This window comes from Rhyacophila brunnea, unplaced genomic scaffold (assembly GCF_057557595.1).
Source record: "Rhyacophila brunnea isolate RB1 unplaced genomic scaffold, BYU_Rbru_1.0 scaffold_12, whole genome shotgun sequence".
Lineage (NCBI taxonomy): Eukaryota > Metazoa > Arthropoda > Insecta > Trichoptera > Rhyacophilidae > Rhyacophila > Rhyacophila brunnea.
In genome coordinates, this window is record NW_028232774.1 from 16,545,006 (window position 1) to 16,562,635 (window position 17,630).

Here is a 17,630-nt window from a genome sequence, read left to right on the forward strand (position 1 = left end):
AATTCAATCAGAATATTTTTCCACTGACATTGGCGCCGTAGAACTCTTTAATCCTTACAGCGCGATTAAGAAGGCCGTCCGACAAGCAAAGTATCCGGGTCACGTTTCTCAGGCATGAAGTCCTGATGAAGAAGAAGTAGTAAAATACTCGACAAACCTAAATAAATTGCATTTTTTCATGGGGTGAGGGGGGGGGGGTCTGAAAACTCTCCCCTTGTGTGCGCGCCTAGCAGAAACAGGTGATTTTTTAAATATATAAAACCAAGCTAACCTCAAGAAATTTAAATTGAATATACGATCAACATACCGGTAAATAATACAATAATACATAATAAAAAATATATTATGCATTATAAATGTCATAGAAACCAGTTATTATATTCCTGTTTTATAATTATAAATAAAGTTTTATATAACAGTTTATATATTTTACTTTCCTATCTTTTAAACAATTTTATAGTTAATCATAATTATTCTAGATGAATATTTATTAAAAAAAACGGTGAAGCTGTTCCTGATTTCTAAATTTCGCATGTATAACTTAACCGAACTTTTATATTATATTGTGTAGAAATCACAGTATACATTATTTTGATGAGTGAATCATATATCATTGGATGCTAAGGGGTCAAATACTTCATACTCCCACTTTACGAGTAACCCACGCGTCTCCATATTATTCAACTCAATGATTTGTCCAATTTAAATATTATTTGTATACATTTACTTTCAGTCACATTATATTATTCCAATGTGTTAAATGCTTACCATGTATTTTTTTATTATCTGTGTAAGTCCAATTAAAAAAAAAACAGGCAGCTGATTTCCACATATTTTATTTTCAATTGAAATAACTGAATATGTATTACTTATTTATGTCACTTAAAGTTAAAATGTTAGAAGAATACAATAATTTTAATAGATACATTGAAAAATAATTAATTATGTTTTATAAATGAATTAAAATATTTACAAAATAATAAAAAATATTGATAGGTAAATAATAATAATATATTATGCAGCAATCCGATCATAGTCTAATAACTTTCCGATTTGTAATAAATATTATTTTTACCAAAATACATATATTCGTGAATACAGAAAAATATTAAACAAATAAATAAATACTAATTTATATTATTCACAGTTTACGTCCTAATGGAATGGAAAAAATAAATACCACCAACGGGATAAAACAGCTAGTAGAAGCGAATTATAACGATGGTTATATTATTTTGTGATTTAATGAATAGCATTTTATTATTATATTATGCTAATATTATTTATCGTACTGAATTATGTGAATTAATCTATGTGGCAGCTCTTTTGAGGAACCATGTCTCCATTGGTTCTGACTTTCCTTTCATGACAACTGGCCCACGATGTGTCAGCTCGAACTGAGGATCAAAATTATCTTCCCTGCACAGATACCTAAAAATATGACAGCAATATTGTACTTTTATAAGAAGTTATAATTATTAAAATTATTAAAATTATTTCAAATAATTTTGTTTAGCAGCACCAAAATATCATTATACGGAAATCATGCAGCATCTATTGGAAAATTTTAAAGATAATACTATGACAACAGCGCCACACGTTATATGTCTATGAAAGTACTAAAAGTGGGTAAGAAGTAAACTGTAATATCGTTTGAATTATGGTAAATTTCCTTACATCACAGATTTCTGTTTTATCAAATTTACATTTAAAAAGTTATCACCTTTTTTTAAGCTCGGTGTGTGAATTATTACCTAATTAGGAACTATTAATATAATGTGCAAGCTTTTATATAATTTTGAAAAAATGCCTCACTTGTACGTATCTTCGGATACATTTATAGTTCCTGGGACACCCGTTGTCTCACAACGACTTGTCAGATTGACCGTGTTTCCAAAGAGGCAATAGCGAGGCATTCTGTGACCAATCACTCCAGTTACCACTTCACCGGAATGGATGCCGATCGTTATACCCTGAAATTAAAATAAAATATGAAATTACATATGCATTTTAAAAATGAAACAAATTCATTGCTTAAAAACGTTTGTATCATTATTTTTGTACACAATTATTTCTTCAAATAATTCATGTTGACAATCGTATAATATTACTATGCCTATCTATCGAAAACTTTTCATTCAAAAATGTCGATTATTTGTATTCTCGTTTACCCGTACAGTCTATATGGGGCCTTATTCGCCTCTAACGGACTCTTTCATTTTGCACTTCATCTGTTCTCATTCTGCCGTTGATTACCCCGTTCGCTGGCAATTTTTTATGTAGCCCATAAAACCACAGCACTGTGGGGTTTCTCGTAATCAGTTTTTCTTCTGATTCACTAAACGTGATGGATTTTATTAGTGATCGATATTAATTAGCCTCATTACAGTCTTGTTAAGATCTAACACCTGTCTAATAATAAAAATATCAAAAACACACTTCTGGCATTGTGGAGATATGCGGATGGTTCCTACGAACCCTTAAAGTAAAGCTGCCCCTACGTTTTAACATATCTGATGACGTCAGTCTTATTAAATACCTTATAAAGCTCATGATTATATTGACATCGCCAGATCAATCCCATCATTTTATTTAAAGACGACATTTTATTAAAATAAATTTACTGATAGGTATATACTTTTTAATATAATGCATTGATTTATATATTAGTTACTTACAACTAGCTGCCCATCAATAGTGACTTCCTGTGCAAGGTCCATCATTTCCAAAGCAAGTCTCGCAATCCAACGCGCATGTCCCGCGCATGGCTCTGGTAGACCGGATACAGCCATGTATTTATCACCCACAGTTTCCACCTGTTGATGAAATAATGAGATAATAATTATTTCATCAACCTAATAAAATAAACACTTAGTTTTTATATTTCAAACATATTGTCAAAGATAAAAGATTATTAAACATCTTATGATTTATTGTTGTTTTTATTTAATAAAACGCAATTTTTTTGTAGTACTTATTCCACTTTTAATCAATAGATTAGGACCGGTTTCGTCCGCCTCAGAGGGACATTTTGAAAATGACAGTTAACAAAATAAAGGAAATCTTATGATTTCTTTCATTACCTATCTAAATTAATGTATGTGCATTTTCTAAATATATTATATTTATATTATAATATATATATTATATTATATTATATTATATTATATTATATTATATTATATTATATTATATATATATATATATATATATATATATATATATATATATATATATATATATATAGCCTTACTCAACAATACATATAGGTAAGTATTATACAAACATTCACTATTGGTTTTTTAATGATAATACTGACTTAACTTAGTATAGGTATGATACTCGTAGTATAGATGCATAATGACATATTTCTGAATAATAAACTTATCTCAATAATATATTTTTAAAATCACTTCCAAGGTAAACTAATATTGTCTACCGTTAAATTACTTAACCTAACCTTATTAGTTTAACTGGTGTTTGCATGGTAGAACTTCGGCATAATGATTTATAAACAAAATTTTTGTAATTTTTTTTTAACAAAAACATTATTTTAAAACTATCAACATGAACGCAACAATAATAATGTTGAGGAGTATGTCACTGATAATAATGATATTTAATCAGGCTACACAGTGGTCACAAGATTTGATATCCTCATTTGGAGAAACGATTTAATATTGCGCACATCGTGGTACAATGCCCTAGATTTGAGCGACACAGACTACTCTACAGCTGCGACTTACGTATATTTTGAAGAAGACGGGGGAGAGCTCAGTAAAATTTTATAGTTTTATTAGGAATTAGAAAAAGGGTATCAATAATGGATCTTCACTTAGAGCGGGGAGGTATGTGACTCATGTTGCAGTCGAAACCTCGGAAAATATTAAAAAGGTTATGTTTTTTTTTGATATTAAAACTATCTTAATGTGTATAAATAAATTCTTGATAGAACGTTCGTTTGATTTATTTAAATGTGAAAAATTAGTTTTTCCATTTTAAGCGTACTTAATTTATATTATTATATTAAAAAAAAATGTTCAATTATACCTATATGTAGATTATTTTAATAAGAGTGTTGTTATTCAAATAATTAAATAATCAAATAATGTATAAGTAAGTAATTTTTTATATATAACGAATCTATAATGACTGTCAATAAAAATAGAGTTTCACTCTAGTCTCAAGAAACGCTATCGAAATTTACCTTGTAAACATCCGGGTTCTTTTTAGGATCCGTTAGAACATCGAACGTAGTGTAGAGATCGTTGAGCATTCGCACAATCTTCATCGCCCCTCGGGAGTCGGTGTTTTGGGCGCAAAACCTCGCGAACTCAACGACGCCACTGAAAAGAAGCGTCACGACGTCATAGCGCCGCGCCGCTACCGGACGCCCGTGACGTAGTTCCGACGCCACGCTGATTGGCAGGACCGAATAGAGAAGCCTGAAAAATACATAAACAATTTTAGTATACGTGCTTTGTCGTGTCATATAATATTTTACGACTCACGTGTGTAAAATGCATGATAGTAACCTAAGTATATTAGATTTCTAACTCTATTCTAAAAATATAATACAAGGTAGTGTAGCGGCAGAGTATTCATCTATAATGCCGTGGGTTTTAGATCTTTATCTTGTCTAATAGATAATTTAACATTTTTTTTTAATTTAATTATGTATTTCGAAAACCTTACAAGTCACAATTGTATTTTAGTCAAAATAAGAAAGCAAAATCTTACATAATATAAAAATAAAAAGTTTTTATGTTAAATATATTCTTTTATAGTAAGTGGTTAACTGTTGTCTTCAAAAAAATACAACAAAAATTGCCTTACGTTTGTGTATTTAGGTAATATGAAGATTTTTGCAACTTATTTCACTATTTTTTAAATGTGACATGTAACGTTTTCGAAATACAGCGTTCAATTTTAAATATGTGTATTATTCAATGCTTGGACTCAATGGTTTGGATGACACTTTTATAACCATGTCTTATTAAATTCTTTGTCAAAAATTTTCTATAAATGGCAGTCTATAATAATGCTTTATTTATAGATGAAAATATAATAAATTAATCATTATTCAATATCATAATTTTATAAAAATTATATAATACAATACTAACTCTATTTTGCAGCTGCACTAATTCGAATGCTATTTTCGTTAAATTGATTTGCATGGATTCAATGTGTTGGTCTGTTTATATTCTTTTTAACACTATAACAGGCCGTGAGGCCCAATGAAAATATAGTTTAGTTAGTTAGTTAAGTTATAAGTGAAACATCACAAACACCAAATATTTGAGATATTCAGATAAATATATCGTGGACCCCACCGAGGATTGAACTCGGAGCCCCTGGATGAAAGGCCAGCGCCTTACGCACTTGACTAAAAGAACCGACGCATTGATGGTGTTACGGAGAAAAATATGATTTGCATATTATTCTTATAGTAGTGTATATATGTTTTGGTTGACCAATAAGAAGACATATTTTCTCAACAAGGGAATTGCATGTTGTGAGATAAGTAATTAAGATTATGGTTTTAGGTGAAGTTTTTTTTTAAATATAGAATAAAGCATAACAAGAGCTTCAATACTAGGTATACATACTTACTTATATTTCTATAGTTTTCGGTCAATTTATGATAAGTCTTTATAAATAACTTTGAGATGAGTATACAGTTATACAATGATATTTGATTGAACTGTTTTGTTTAGTCAATCCAAATCATTAAAATAACAATACTTTTTTCACAATTAACTTCCGTAGTATAGAAATTACAAGTTCAACCTCTTTCCACTAAGTTCCACGTATATCAAGAGTTGAGCAAAGGCCACAGATCTCTCGACACGCTTTAGTTTAATATTGGCTATATTAAAAAGCGAAAAAAAATAAATGCGACCATGGCAAGAACTTTAACCGATCGTGAGTAGAAAATATTCGGGAGTTTATGACTTACGTATCTGTTTTTTGTTTCTCGGATTCCAACTCCCTGTATGTGTGCTGGAGTTTATCGGTTAGTACTTCGAGGTTTCTCGTCAATTTGTAATCGGCTTCGAATTGTTCGGACATCAACACGAGATCCCTGGTGGCGTCGTGCAGTGGAATATCTGATATGTAGAGACCACGCCTTATGGAAATAAAAGTTATATGCTGTTGAACTTGCTGGTGATGTATTCACAATATCAATACTGTCAAAGTTAGCGAGTAAAGAATTATTATGCATTTTAACTTTGAAAATATTAGTTATTAAACAAATTTACTGGTATCCGTAATGCTAGCTATTCAAATGTGAAGATAAAAGTATTTTGTAATATTAATATGATTCATTACGCAATAAATGAAATAATATTTCAGGCAATTAACCTGGTGAGGTCGTCCAAATTCATAACGCTCGGGTAGCAAAGAAAAACCATAAGGTCAGTCTCCGGAATGTACAGCATTTGACCCTAGAATTTATAAAAATATAATTATTATTAGTAATGTTTTATTAACAAATAAAAATTGGATCATTACCATTTTCGCTACTAAACCATACTAGAATAGTATGATAAATGTAATTGTTATAAGTCAATTTTGATAGTTAAGGCAGGCCGCTGTAGAAAACAAAAAAATATGAAGAGAAGCCGAAGAAGAGAGAGCAAAACTGCAGGGACTATTTAAATGTAGTCCGGTATATATACATACCACTATAAATAATAATATATTTTATACTTTTACAAGGTTAGCACGAAATTTAAACCAAAGGACAACTTATTTAAGGGCGGCTACTAATAATAAACAATAAAATACATTTTATTGAGTTATTATTAATGTAAAATATGTTTATGACTGATGTTATACTATGGATGACTTAATTGTTCCAAATATCGCAGGAGTTTCGATTTTTATAGCGGCTACTAAATTGGTCACCCAGTAAATCCAATATTAATGCCATTCAAGCCTGGTACCATTTCACTAATAGATTCCTCGTAGATAGATTCCAGATAAAAATGTAAAAAAAATGAATGTCGCTGATATACTTTTCGGGATACTTAATAGAATTTTAAATATGAATAATTATGTTCGTTGATTTTGCGCGCGCTGTAAACGTAGACACTAGTATAATATTATAATTAAGAATAAATATGTACCTTTAAACGTAAAGATGCAAATTCGTCATGAACATCTTGGACTTTCATCTCTCCTGGTTTTGTCTTCAGAACGTATACTGTGTTGATGTGAGCCAAAATATTCTCAAATGTAAACTCCAAGTGGGGACGAACCTGAAAGTGGTTAGGTGTTGAGTTTGAATACTGAAAGTGACTATTACTAAGTTTAAGATGAACGGTACTACTCCACATGGGAGAAAATATGGTGTGGGTCGGGATTAGGCAGACAATATTATATGATTTAAATTTCAAGCTTTTTTTTACCATTTATTTATGATAGTTTTTACGATTATTTTATTTAAAGTATGGTACCTATGTAGCTGCATCACTGGTGTAACTAATTTAGTCAGTTGTAAACATGAGTAATGCAAGATATGGTTTATATGGCTCTGGCGTGTCTTCTTAATGTCGCTCAAATGTGTGATACTCTATAACTCTATTAGTTTCTATGAAAAATTGACCGACCCAATAATTGACCGCAAACAAAAACAATGTCATATATTTATTTATTTTATGCTTGCTTCTTCAAAAACGGATAACAAAATCGGTGAAGTAACTTTGAATTATTCAAACTTAATCGTAAAAGAGACATCCAATATTTGCTTACGTTATTATTTGTGTTTTATTTAAATTTTTTACCGTATCAAGGACGTGAGTAACTTTGCACGAGGCGCTAGTTACTCGGGGTAGAACGCGTGCAACTGCACGCCCGCTCTGCACGACGCGCAGCCGGCGATCAAACATCAGGTGGAAGGGAAACATCCGGCAAAATGTGGCTGGACTCACTTTGGGCTCTAAAATTTCATAAAAAATATAAATTCTTTTTACTTTGTTTTTAGCCATTCGTCCAATTCAGTGAAGTCATAATCTAGCTACACACGTACATTCTTGCTCGATCGAATATGTTGACTTGCAAGCATGCTCGTCATTGCGTCAACACGTTCGAGCAGCTCGATACAAGATGCTTAGTTAAAGCATCTTGAGCCATGGATGACGAGCGAATTTCTGTCGAACACCGAGCAAGAATTACGGCCCTTGAACCTTTTTGCATCAATCGTTTGCACGATATCGAACAAAAAAGCATTAAGCGAGATGCTACACACGCTGAGACATATTAGAATGAGCGTAAAACCATTGAGCAAGAACGTGTGTGGATACTTAGCATCACTGTTGATTAAAAATATACATTGAAAACATTTGAATTATTTGCTAAACGCAAGACTCGAATCCGCAACATATGGGTTTACAGTTGGATGATCTCACTGCGCCACCCTATACTAGCATACTGTTATTTTTTATCTGTATACCAATGTTCCTCAACCAGTGGGCCATAGAAATTTTTCGAGAACTGTAATAAGAATAAATGTGTAGTATTTAAAGAATTTAAAAAAATAATAATGCAGGTGTGTCGCCAAATCTTAATTAATTTTAAATTGTGTCACTAACTCAAATAGGTTGAAAAACTGTTTTAGATGCTCTGGTTGTGCCGTGTTTATGTTATGTATACTTCCCATAATCACATATGCTTGTGAAACATGAACGCTAAGTAAAAGAGAGATCCAGACGTGGTATGGAGAGATGCATGCTGGGAATAACGCGAAAAGACAAAAAGAGAAATCAGTGAATAAGGAAGCAGGCAAGGGTTTTAGATCTAATGTCCACTAAAAACCTCAAATGGAAATGGGCTGGACACATAGCTCGAAGAAGATAAATGCTGGAGAAATCTAGTCATCCAGTGGTACCCTAGAGGTACAAAACGTCCGCAAGGTAGACCTAGACGCCAATGAATCGATGAAATGATTACGGTCTGCAGAAGTACGTGGCAACGCAATGCACAGGAACGAGAGAAGTGGAATCAGCTTGGAGAGGCCTTCATCCAGATTCAAGATAATGATGATATAATATAAAATAATTTTGTTATTATAGTTATGGGGTGTTTGGCACTAAAACTCTAGTATCTACTTACTGTAATTTTTTGACAAAAACTAAATAATTTTAATCCTTGCTTATCGAGATGAAGACATGATTGAATTTAGAATGCCATGATACCATACGTAGTATTAATATTTGTTATAATATAGGATAGGGCAACCAAAAATAACTGTCTCTTAAATATTTTTATGATGTTTAATATTCATTTTTAAAAATCCACAAATATGTCAGTAAACTTATTGAACAGGGACCATATTTTATAGTGGTTGTATACTATAGCAAAATATTATATAATATATTTTAAAACCGACGTATAAAATTTTATTACGTCGCAGTAGAACGTAAAGTTGTATGCAGACTGGAGTATTACTTTTAATAAGTAAACAAAACTCTTTGAATATGTAGAGGAAAACGTTGGTCCAGCGTTACTCATTCCATAGTATAGCTAGTAGTTTACAACCACACTTTTGTTTGTAAAACAAAATTCAAACAAAGCGGACGGAGGATAATAATATGTCAACATTTTTAATAGCACAAAAGAACGTAATGAAGAGTAAATACACTTTGCAAGGAGAAAATAATAGTTTTTAATAATAGTTTTATTAAAATTGTATGACAACTATTAAACGTTTGACTTAGCAGTAACGTTCCATCGAATGACTCAACGCTGTACATATGTTAATGGTGAAGGATAGAGGTAGGCTGTGGAGATCCAATATAAATAGTGCAAACTAAACTTTGTCAGTAATACCATTTTACAACGTTTTTCTTAGCTCGTATTCTTATTTGTCCGGTAAAAATCTTGCAATCGATTTTTAACTGACTTCCCGACTAGCTAGACATTTGAAACTTTTAGAATATATCAGAACACGATGCCAATGCATTTTTTTAAAATACTTTTAGTCATCTTTAAGTAAAATTGAATTCATTTTCAGTTAATTCTGTTTTGTATGAAAAGTTATTTCGACACCATTATTGGTTGCTAGGGGGTCTGGGGTCCTAGCAACCAAATTATTTATATACACGTGCGTTACTATGGAAATCAATATGACATGTCAAATTGACATTTCAGAACGTTGTATATAAAAAGTTCTTTTTATCTTGTAATTATTTTTCATTAAACTAAGAATACAAATTGCAGATGATGTTGGTTAGTTTTTAAAATTCAATTAAACTCTCTCTAATGCAAAGCAAAATAGGAATTGGATAAAAAAATCTTATATTTATAAAATATCTAAAATTATGCCACTAAATCATAGATAATTTGAGATATTTTATTGATAGAAGAATATTTTTTATCGGTTAGGCAGAGTTTAATTGTATTTTAAAAACTAACCAATACCATCTGCAATTTGTAGAATTAGTTTAATGAAAATAAATAAGTATGACTGACAAAATTATGTTTGTCAAATCTCCACAGTCTGCCTATATCATTATGGTTTGGTCTAGGCAGGATTAAATTGAATTTTAAAAACTTGCCAATACCATTTGCAATTTTGATACTTCGTTCAATGAAAACAAATAAATATGACTGACAAAGTTTAGTATGCGCTATTTATATCGAATCTTCACAGCCTACCTCCACCCTTTGGCACTGACGCGTGTGTGTGTGTGTCTAAACATGTCTTGTAAAATAATTTCCGCACAAATGTTTCCGACTTCCGTACACGTGAAATTTGTGGGAAGTAAAGTTGCGATATCACATTAAGATTTTATGTAGGTAGATATCTTATTCGTTATAGGTACCTATAATAATTTGAGTTGATTTTTCCATAAAAAATGGTACATATTTGCGCATATAATATGTTTTTTGTATACAATTTTACTGCTCAGATGAGTTTATGATCCGTATATACAGTATAATAGAGGGAACGTTCTTGAATAGATAGAGGCACGATACTGTTATGTATCCATAACTCCTCTCTCTATGATATCTCCCAAATGACAATAAATATTCTTTTGTTTAATTCATCGACACCCTAAGTTACTGATTATGTACCATTGTTAAGAATACCGGTGTGATTTAGACTATTGCAATATACCTACTCAATATGTTATTATTGATAAGCCCCAATTTATCTACCCTATCTAGCTGTGTTACTACACACATATACCCTTGTACGTGAACTAAGCGTAACTAATATTACTTACTTACTATTTTATATTTATACTATTATAAATGATTCTAATATCATTCAACTCGGACCATTCAACTTGTTCAAACTTAACTCAGCTCTGCTCCCCAAGTTGTTTCACTGCGGATCGTACTCTCCTGAGTTCTTTCCCTTTAATTTTTACACAATGTAACTGTAAATTGAGACATGACCAATAAACATCTCTGAAGATTAACATCCATCGAGTCTTATTACTGACATACACCTTCCGCTGGATCATGTGAAGTATCGGGGCCAGTTGGTAAGGATTTCCCCTGCCGAAAACATAACAATACTACTACAAATTTATACTATGAGCATGATAGTATAAAAACATCATTATTAGAAGACCAACTTCAACTGTTAAAAAATACGTTCTTATAGATATTTATTTAAATGTAGTAATTATTTACATATTCATTAGTCCTAATTTAGTCTACAATCTATAATATAAAAATCAATATTTGTTTGTTTGTTTGTTCGTATTTTATGCGCTGCCAAACCGTTCATCCGATTGCAATAAAACTTTGTCAACTTATTGCTTGCACTTGCGCAAAGAGTATAGGCTATATCTTATATATAAAAATGAATGTCTGTCCGTCTGTATGCCTGTCTGTCTGTCTTTCTGTCTGTCCCGTATGAGTTCCTATACCACTCATCCGATTGCGATGAAATTTTGGTAAGTGGTTGTCGCGAAGGTTTTTGAATTAGAAAAATCATCATCAACTTCTTCTTCTTCATTCTATTTTCTTTTGTTAGTATGGTTCCTATACCATTCATCCGATTGCGATGAAACCTTTGTCAGTTGTTGTGGTAACACCAGCAAAAGTTTCTGAATTAGTACAACCATATTCTTCTTCTATTCCATATTTTTCTAATTGTAAGCGTTCCTATTCCATTCATCCGATTGTAATAAAACTTGCGTCAGTAATTGTGCGAACATCCGCGAAGGTTTTTGAATTAGTACAACCATATTCTTCTTCTTCTATTTTATCTTCTTCTATTCGCAATTCAACTTTGGTGAGTTGTCGAGCGCATGCCCACGAAGATTTCTGAATTAGAAAATCATCTTCTTCTTCTATTCGTATGCGTTCCTCTACCATTCATCCGATTGCGATTAAACTTTTGACCAGTTATTGTGCGCACGCCCGCAAAGGTTTCTGAATTGATACAACCATTTTCTACTTATTTTTCTTCTATTCTATATTCTTGATTCGTATGCGTTCTTATACCATTCATCCGATTGCGATGAAATTTTGACCAGTTGTTGTGCGCACGCCTGCGAAGGTTTCAGAATTAGTACAACCATCTTCTTCTATTCGTATGCGTACCTATACCATTCATTCGATTGCAATGAAACTTTTGTGACTTGTCGTGCGCATGCCCACAAAGATTTCTGAATTAGAAAATCATCATCTTCTTCTATTCGTATGCGTTCTTATACCATTCACCGATTGCGATGAAACTTTTGTCAGTTGTCATGCGCACACCTGCGAAGGTTTCTGAATTGGTATTATATAAAATACAAAGTGTGTTGTTTGTTTGTTCCATCCAATTTTGATTTTTTTTTTTACTACATATTAATAACATTAATAAAGTTTTCATATTTTGGATTCGATTTTAATTTAGTGTTCTTTTGTTTGACCTTTACTCCTATTAGAATTATTTTCATATTGCCATATTGTATTACACAAATGTTTTAATAATAAAAAAATAATTACCTCATATTAATTTTTAAATATCTAAGATAAATATAACCACAAAGCGACAATGTGCGAAGCCGGGTACTTCAGCTAGTATAAAATAAAATATATACAATTTAAATATACAGCAAATATTCTTTTAAAATTTACCAAAGCTAGATATTTCAAACCTTCCATAATAATATACAATATTATTAAAAAAAGTGTTTTTTAATGATGATATAAAGATTCCTCATGGACGGTTTCCAAAATGAAATTTAAAAAATATGGATGTCGTCAATATTATTGCCAAGATAATTGAACTTAAATGTTGCATTATCTTCGATGATTTTGTGCATGTTGCAAAGGAAGGGTAGGTACTCTGGTTGGGGGTGAAGTCATATAATAGGGTGATGGGTGCGTGAGAGCGAAGCCTTACTAATTTAATGAAATTTGCCTAGTTTAGATTTTGACCAATATTCAATTATGTGGAATTATCACATAGTGTGTTTTAATGATAACATTAATAGTTTTTCTACCGAGAGAATTGACAGTTAAAACCATTAAAATTAGTAATTAAGAATGAATATAAATAATGGCCACATTGAATTACGTGCCCAAAATTTTATACATTTCTTCAAAAATAAATGTTTAGGAATATTATTATATTACTTACCGAGTGAAAGGGTCTCGATTTCGTCAATCTTTGGAGCGGGAACTCTTTCAGGTCCAGAAGTTTCAGTGATCAAAAACTGAACATGATCACATTCCTGTTTGGTTTTTAAGATCTTCACTTCCACTTCAGTGTCATGCAATTTGGTGGCCACGGTCTAAGGAACAAATCACGATAATTTCTATTAAGTATTTCGGAAACCGAATAACTTTAATATTAATTTTGAGAAATGAATTAGGCTTCATCATCATTTTTTTTTACTATTAGTGAATTTAAAAAATTAAATTTATAACATCAAATTTATCAAGCTAGTAAACTTAAGATTATTTTAAATTTAAGCTAAACTTTAAGATGGTTATACCGAATAAATATATCAATACCGGTACATGTCGTCAAAACATATTATAGTAAAAAAAAAACAGTATTTTATAGTAACCGAAAGAATCTACCTACATTTATTATGTTGATCTTTATAAAAAATGTATAGATTATAATAATTTAGAACTGATTATTTTTACAATTATTAATACAATATGTCCAGATACAGGAAATTTTTTTTCAAATAAACATTTGTTTTAAGTACTATCAACGTTGGATAGTTACAAAGTAATTGGAAATATTTTCCACGAATGTTTACGTTTTTTAAATATTATGTCAATTCATCGCGATAATTCTATATATTTGAGGGTTTTTGTTTTGTTATTATTTAAATTTTGTAAGTTTCACTCAATATAACATTAGCGTTTTGGAAGCATTAACTTTATACACTAAATTCAATATACAATAATATAGCAGTAAGTAATGAAAAATAACATCAAATTCGTATGTGGATAGATTTTCACCATAGGGCATCATTAGAAAAGGGGAAATGGAGTAAGTCAATTCTACCATCACCACGAGAGGTGCCCTGGTTTGTAGAGTCTTCTTTGACGAGGAATGAGCTTAAGTTAATACTGAGGCTAAGAACAGGGCACACCATGGGCAAAAGATTTGATGTCCTCATGGGAAGAAGCGAATCGCAGCTCTGCGATGAATGTCATGTTTTAGAGGACATTGTACATATAGCACTGCAATGCCCCAAATATGAAATTCACAAAGTACAGCTGCGAATTGCAGATATCTATGAGAATGTCGACGAATTGAAGGGTGTCCTGGCGGTGGGTAAGACGGAAGAGCTAGGCAAAATTGTAAAGTTATTTAACAGAATAGGAGTAAGGACCTGATCGACGGATCCCCTTCTAGAAGAGAAGAGGCGATATGACAGCGAGTCGCAGTCAAAGCCTCGGTAAAATCACAAAAAAAAAAAAACATCAAATTCACTGTCAAAAAAAAACATGTATGCTTTCTTAGTACCGAAAATAGAGGTATTTATGTAACCGGTATTTTGGTATCGATAAATAATTGAATACCGGTTTTAAAATACCGCTATTGCAATCCTTACCTACGTGTAACTTTTTGTGAAATTACAATAAATTTATAAAATTATGCATTGTGAAGAAGATAAGTAATGATAATGATGTCTTTTTTGTAGACAATTATTGTATATAGGATTTAGAACTGTAGCATACTTCAATGAAAAATCATAACTCATAAATTAACTGGGCTCCTACAACTTAATTAAGTTTTAACTACTAAGTTATCAATGCAAGTACCAAACTTTAAAATAATACCTAAAAGCCAGGTTGTCTGAGGTGTTTATAAAATTCTTTAATAATAAATGCAAACATGTTTTAAATTTAAATTTAATTTATAAATAGGGTCAGAATTATTTTAAAAGTTATGTGTATTCATAGTAATATTATTATCAAATATATTTGATAATGGAATTTGCTTATATAAATGATCGTAATAGTGATTATGTGCGAAAGGTTTAAGAATGCAAGATACCTTAACAATTCCAATGACGATATGCTCAAGACCAGGCCTGTCGGAATAGTAATGAAGAATCAGGTCACCATTTGGTTGATCCGTGCACCGGAAGGATGGGGCGCGCATGCCCGGGTACAGTGTTCCGAGATGATCGTGAAGAGCATCCAGATTCTTAGTAATGAAAATATAATAAAAGATTTTACAACAATCAAATTATTTTGTACGCAATAACTTTCACAGAGTAACACAAAATATGTGTAATTTTATATAAATTGATGAATAAAATGTTTTATTTTTTTTTTATAAATAATGATGTGCTCATAAATTTTTTATTCCATGTGATTTAAGCATTTCCATATCATTTATGATTATTTTAAGAACATAATAGAGCGCCGTTGATGTATTAAAACCTCTGATGTGACGAAATTGATATTTGACAAACGTGATAAAAAACTGATATCATACAAATGGAGGTAGACATTTTTTATTTTGTAATTTTACAAATAATTTGATTTTTTTTAAACAGCAAGTAACCGCCTGAGAATTGTCATAATTAAGTATTTCTAATAGTACCTATATAATGACTACATACAATAGTATATATCTAAATGAGATATGTATATTTTGGTTGTATATAGAATATTGAATATTTTATTAAATATGCGGTTAAATCATTTACAGTAGGTATACTTTATTTTGACTGAATCATAAATAAAATATATTTTGTGAATACTTTCAAAACTTGCTCTAATTATATTGCAGATGTATCTAACTAAATCTATTGAAGAGTACATTAATTACCATAAAATTTATGTTAATTAATAGGTTATTATTAAAAACAATATATTGTGACTTACCATACAACGCACTTCATATTATATAGGTACAATATGCAATGAAAGTGCAGTTTTTAGGTATAAGAGTTTATTTTTGAAAAAGCTTTTAAAATAAAACGAATAGTGTATTATTCCACATGAATTTTATAAGTAAAGACATGTTTTAAGCACACAAGTATAGGTACTTAAAATATTAGAACCGACGATATATTATTGATGAATTTACAAAATTATTGACTATTGACGTCGATATTAATAATATTACAAGAGAATATCTATTTCTAAATCATTTAAATAAATAAATTGTGCCAAATTGTGCCTAAAGTGTAAAATTATTGGAATTAAAGTATAATGATTTCTGTTTTTCATTTGCAATCAATTATTTACTACGGTATGAGACGAGTTTAAATTTAGTAATAATTGAATTGTTATTTTACCTGTAAAAAATCTCGCGGAGTAGCTCCAAGCACTTGCAGAATCTTGTCATATCCTGAATCTTGACAAAACTCAAAAAATGTTTTGCCAAATAACTCCAAAATAGCATCGGCCGGTATTTCTGTGGGTATTAGATAAAAAATAAGTTAAATTAACATTTTGATTTAATTTATTTAAATACGACAATCTAGCAAATTACAAAATAATAGGCGCGTATCTAAAAAATCGTATAACAAATAATGACTATCAATTTTCTACACTTAAAAAAACTTTTCATACTTGGATTCTAAAACAAAAATATAATATTATTTTAGTCTACTTACGTAAAAGTTCCACTGCTGCAAAAATTAGGTTATATGTGATCTCATCCTCGTAGATTTGCCTCACCAAAAACTGACCTTCCATTTGCACATCTGCAGCTTTTCTATGAAAATAATTTTGCAAATAATATTATATTATATTAATATCAAATTTTCAAATTAATTATTTGATTAAAGTAATTTTCAAAATTATTTTGTTAGGTTTATTATAAGTAAGTAGGAAATATATGCTTACTTTACTGTTTCCCATGTTTCTTCACCAAACGTTTTCACCACCAAAAGTTCCAGAGCATAATTCACAAAGCCATACTGAAAAAAAAATATTTCACTATAGTAAAAATAGCCATTTGATGACTCGATGACGGTGAAAACCATAGATAAAAAACATTTTTAGCAGAATATACTGTGATGTAAACAAATATTTAATGGACTCACACCAAATTTGATGAGAACTTAAAATATTTTAATAATATTATTTATTTTTGTTGTTAAAATTATTTTCAGTTACTTATAAATACCATCTTATAGAATATGAATTTTCGATATAATGTCTAATAATTCGAAATTATTATTTTT

At 30.6% G+C, this 17,630-nt stretch overlaps 1 protein-coding gene across 2 annotated transcripts in view; it reads right to left on the minus strand.

Moving 5' to 3' along the window:
- Positions 1-883: 883 nt before the first annotated feature.
- The window catches only part of Gycbeta100B (guanylate cyclase soluble subunit beta-1-like), a 175,885-nt gene continuing 159,138 nt past the window's right edge, over positions 884-17,630 (minus strand). For both annotated transcript variants that reach the window (XM_085960888.1, XM_085960887.1), the window contains 13 exons: positions 17,290-17,363; positions 17,058-17,158; positions 16,737-16,855; positions 15,482-15,634; positions 13,598-13,751; positions 7,794-7,948; positions 7,137-7,268; positions 6,370-6,452; positions 5,963-6,133; positions 4,208-4,445; positions 2,679-2,816; positions 1,816-1,973; positions 884-1,431 (listed from right to left, as the gene is read on the minus strand). In XM_085960888.1, the coding sequence (XP_085817014.1) occupies positions 1,311-1,431; positions 1,816-1,973; positions 2,679-2,816; positions 4,208-4,445; positions 5,963-6,133; positions 6,370-6,452; positions 7,137-7,268; positions 7,794-7,948; positions 13,598-13,751; positions 15,482-15,634; positions 16,737-16,855; positions 17,058-17,158; positions 17,290-17,363 (1,797 nt within the window). In that variant the 3' untranslated portion in view covers positions 884-1,310. The remainder of the gene's footprint in view (positions 1,432-1,815; positions 1,974-2,678; positions 2,817-4,207; positions 4,446-5,962; positions 6,134-6,369; positions 6,453-7,136; positions 7,269-7,793; positions 7,949-13,597; positions 13,752-15,481; positions 15,635-16,736; positions 16,856-17,057; positions 17,159-17,289; positions 17,364-17,630) is intronic.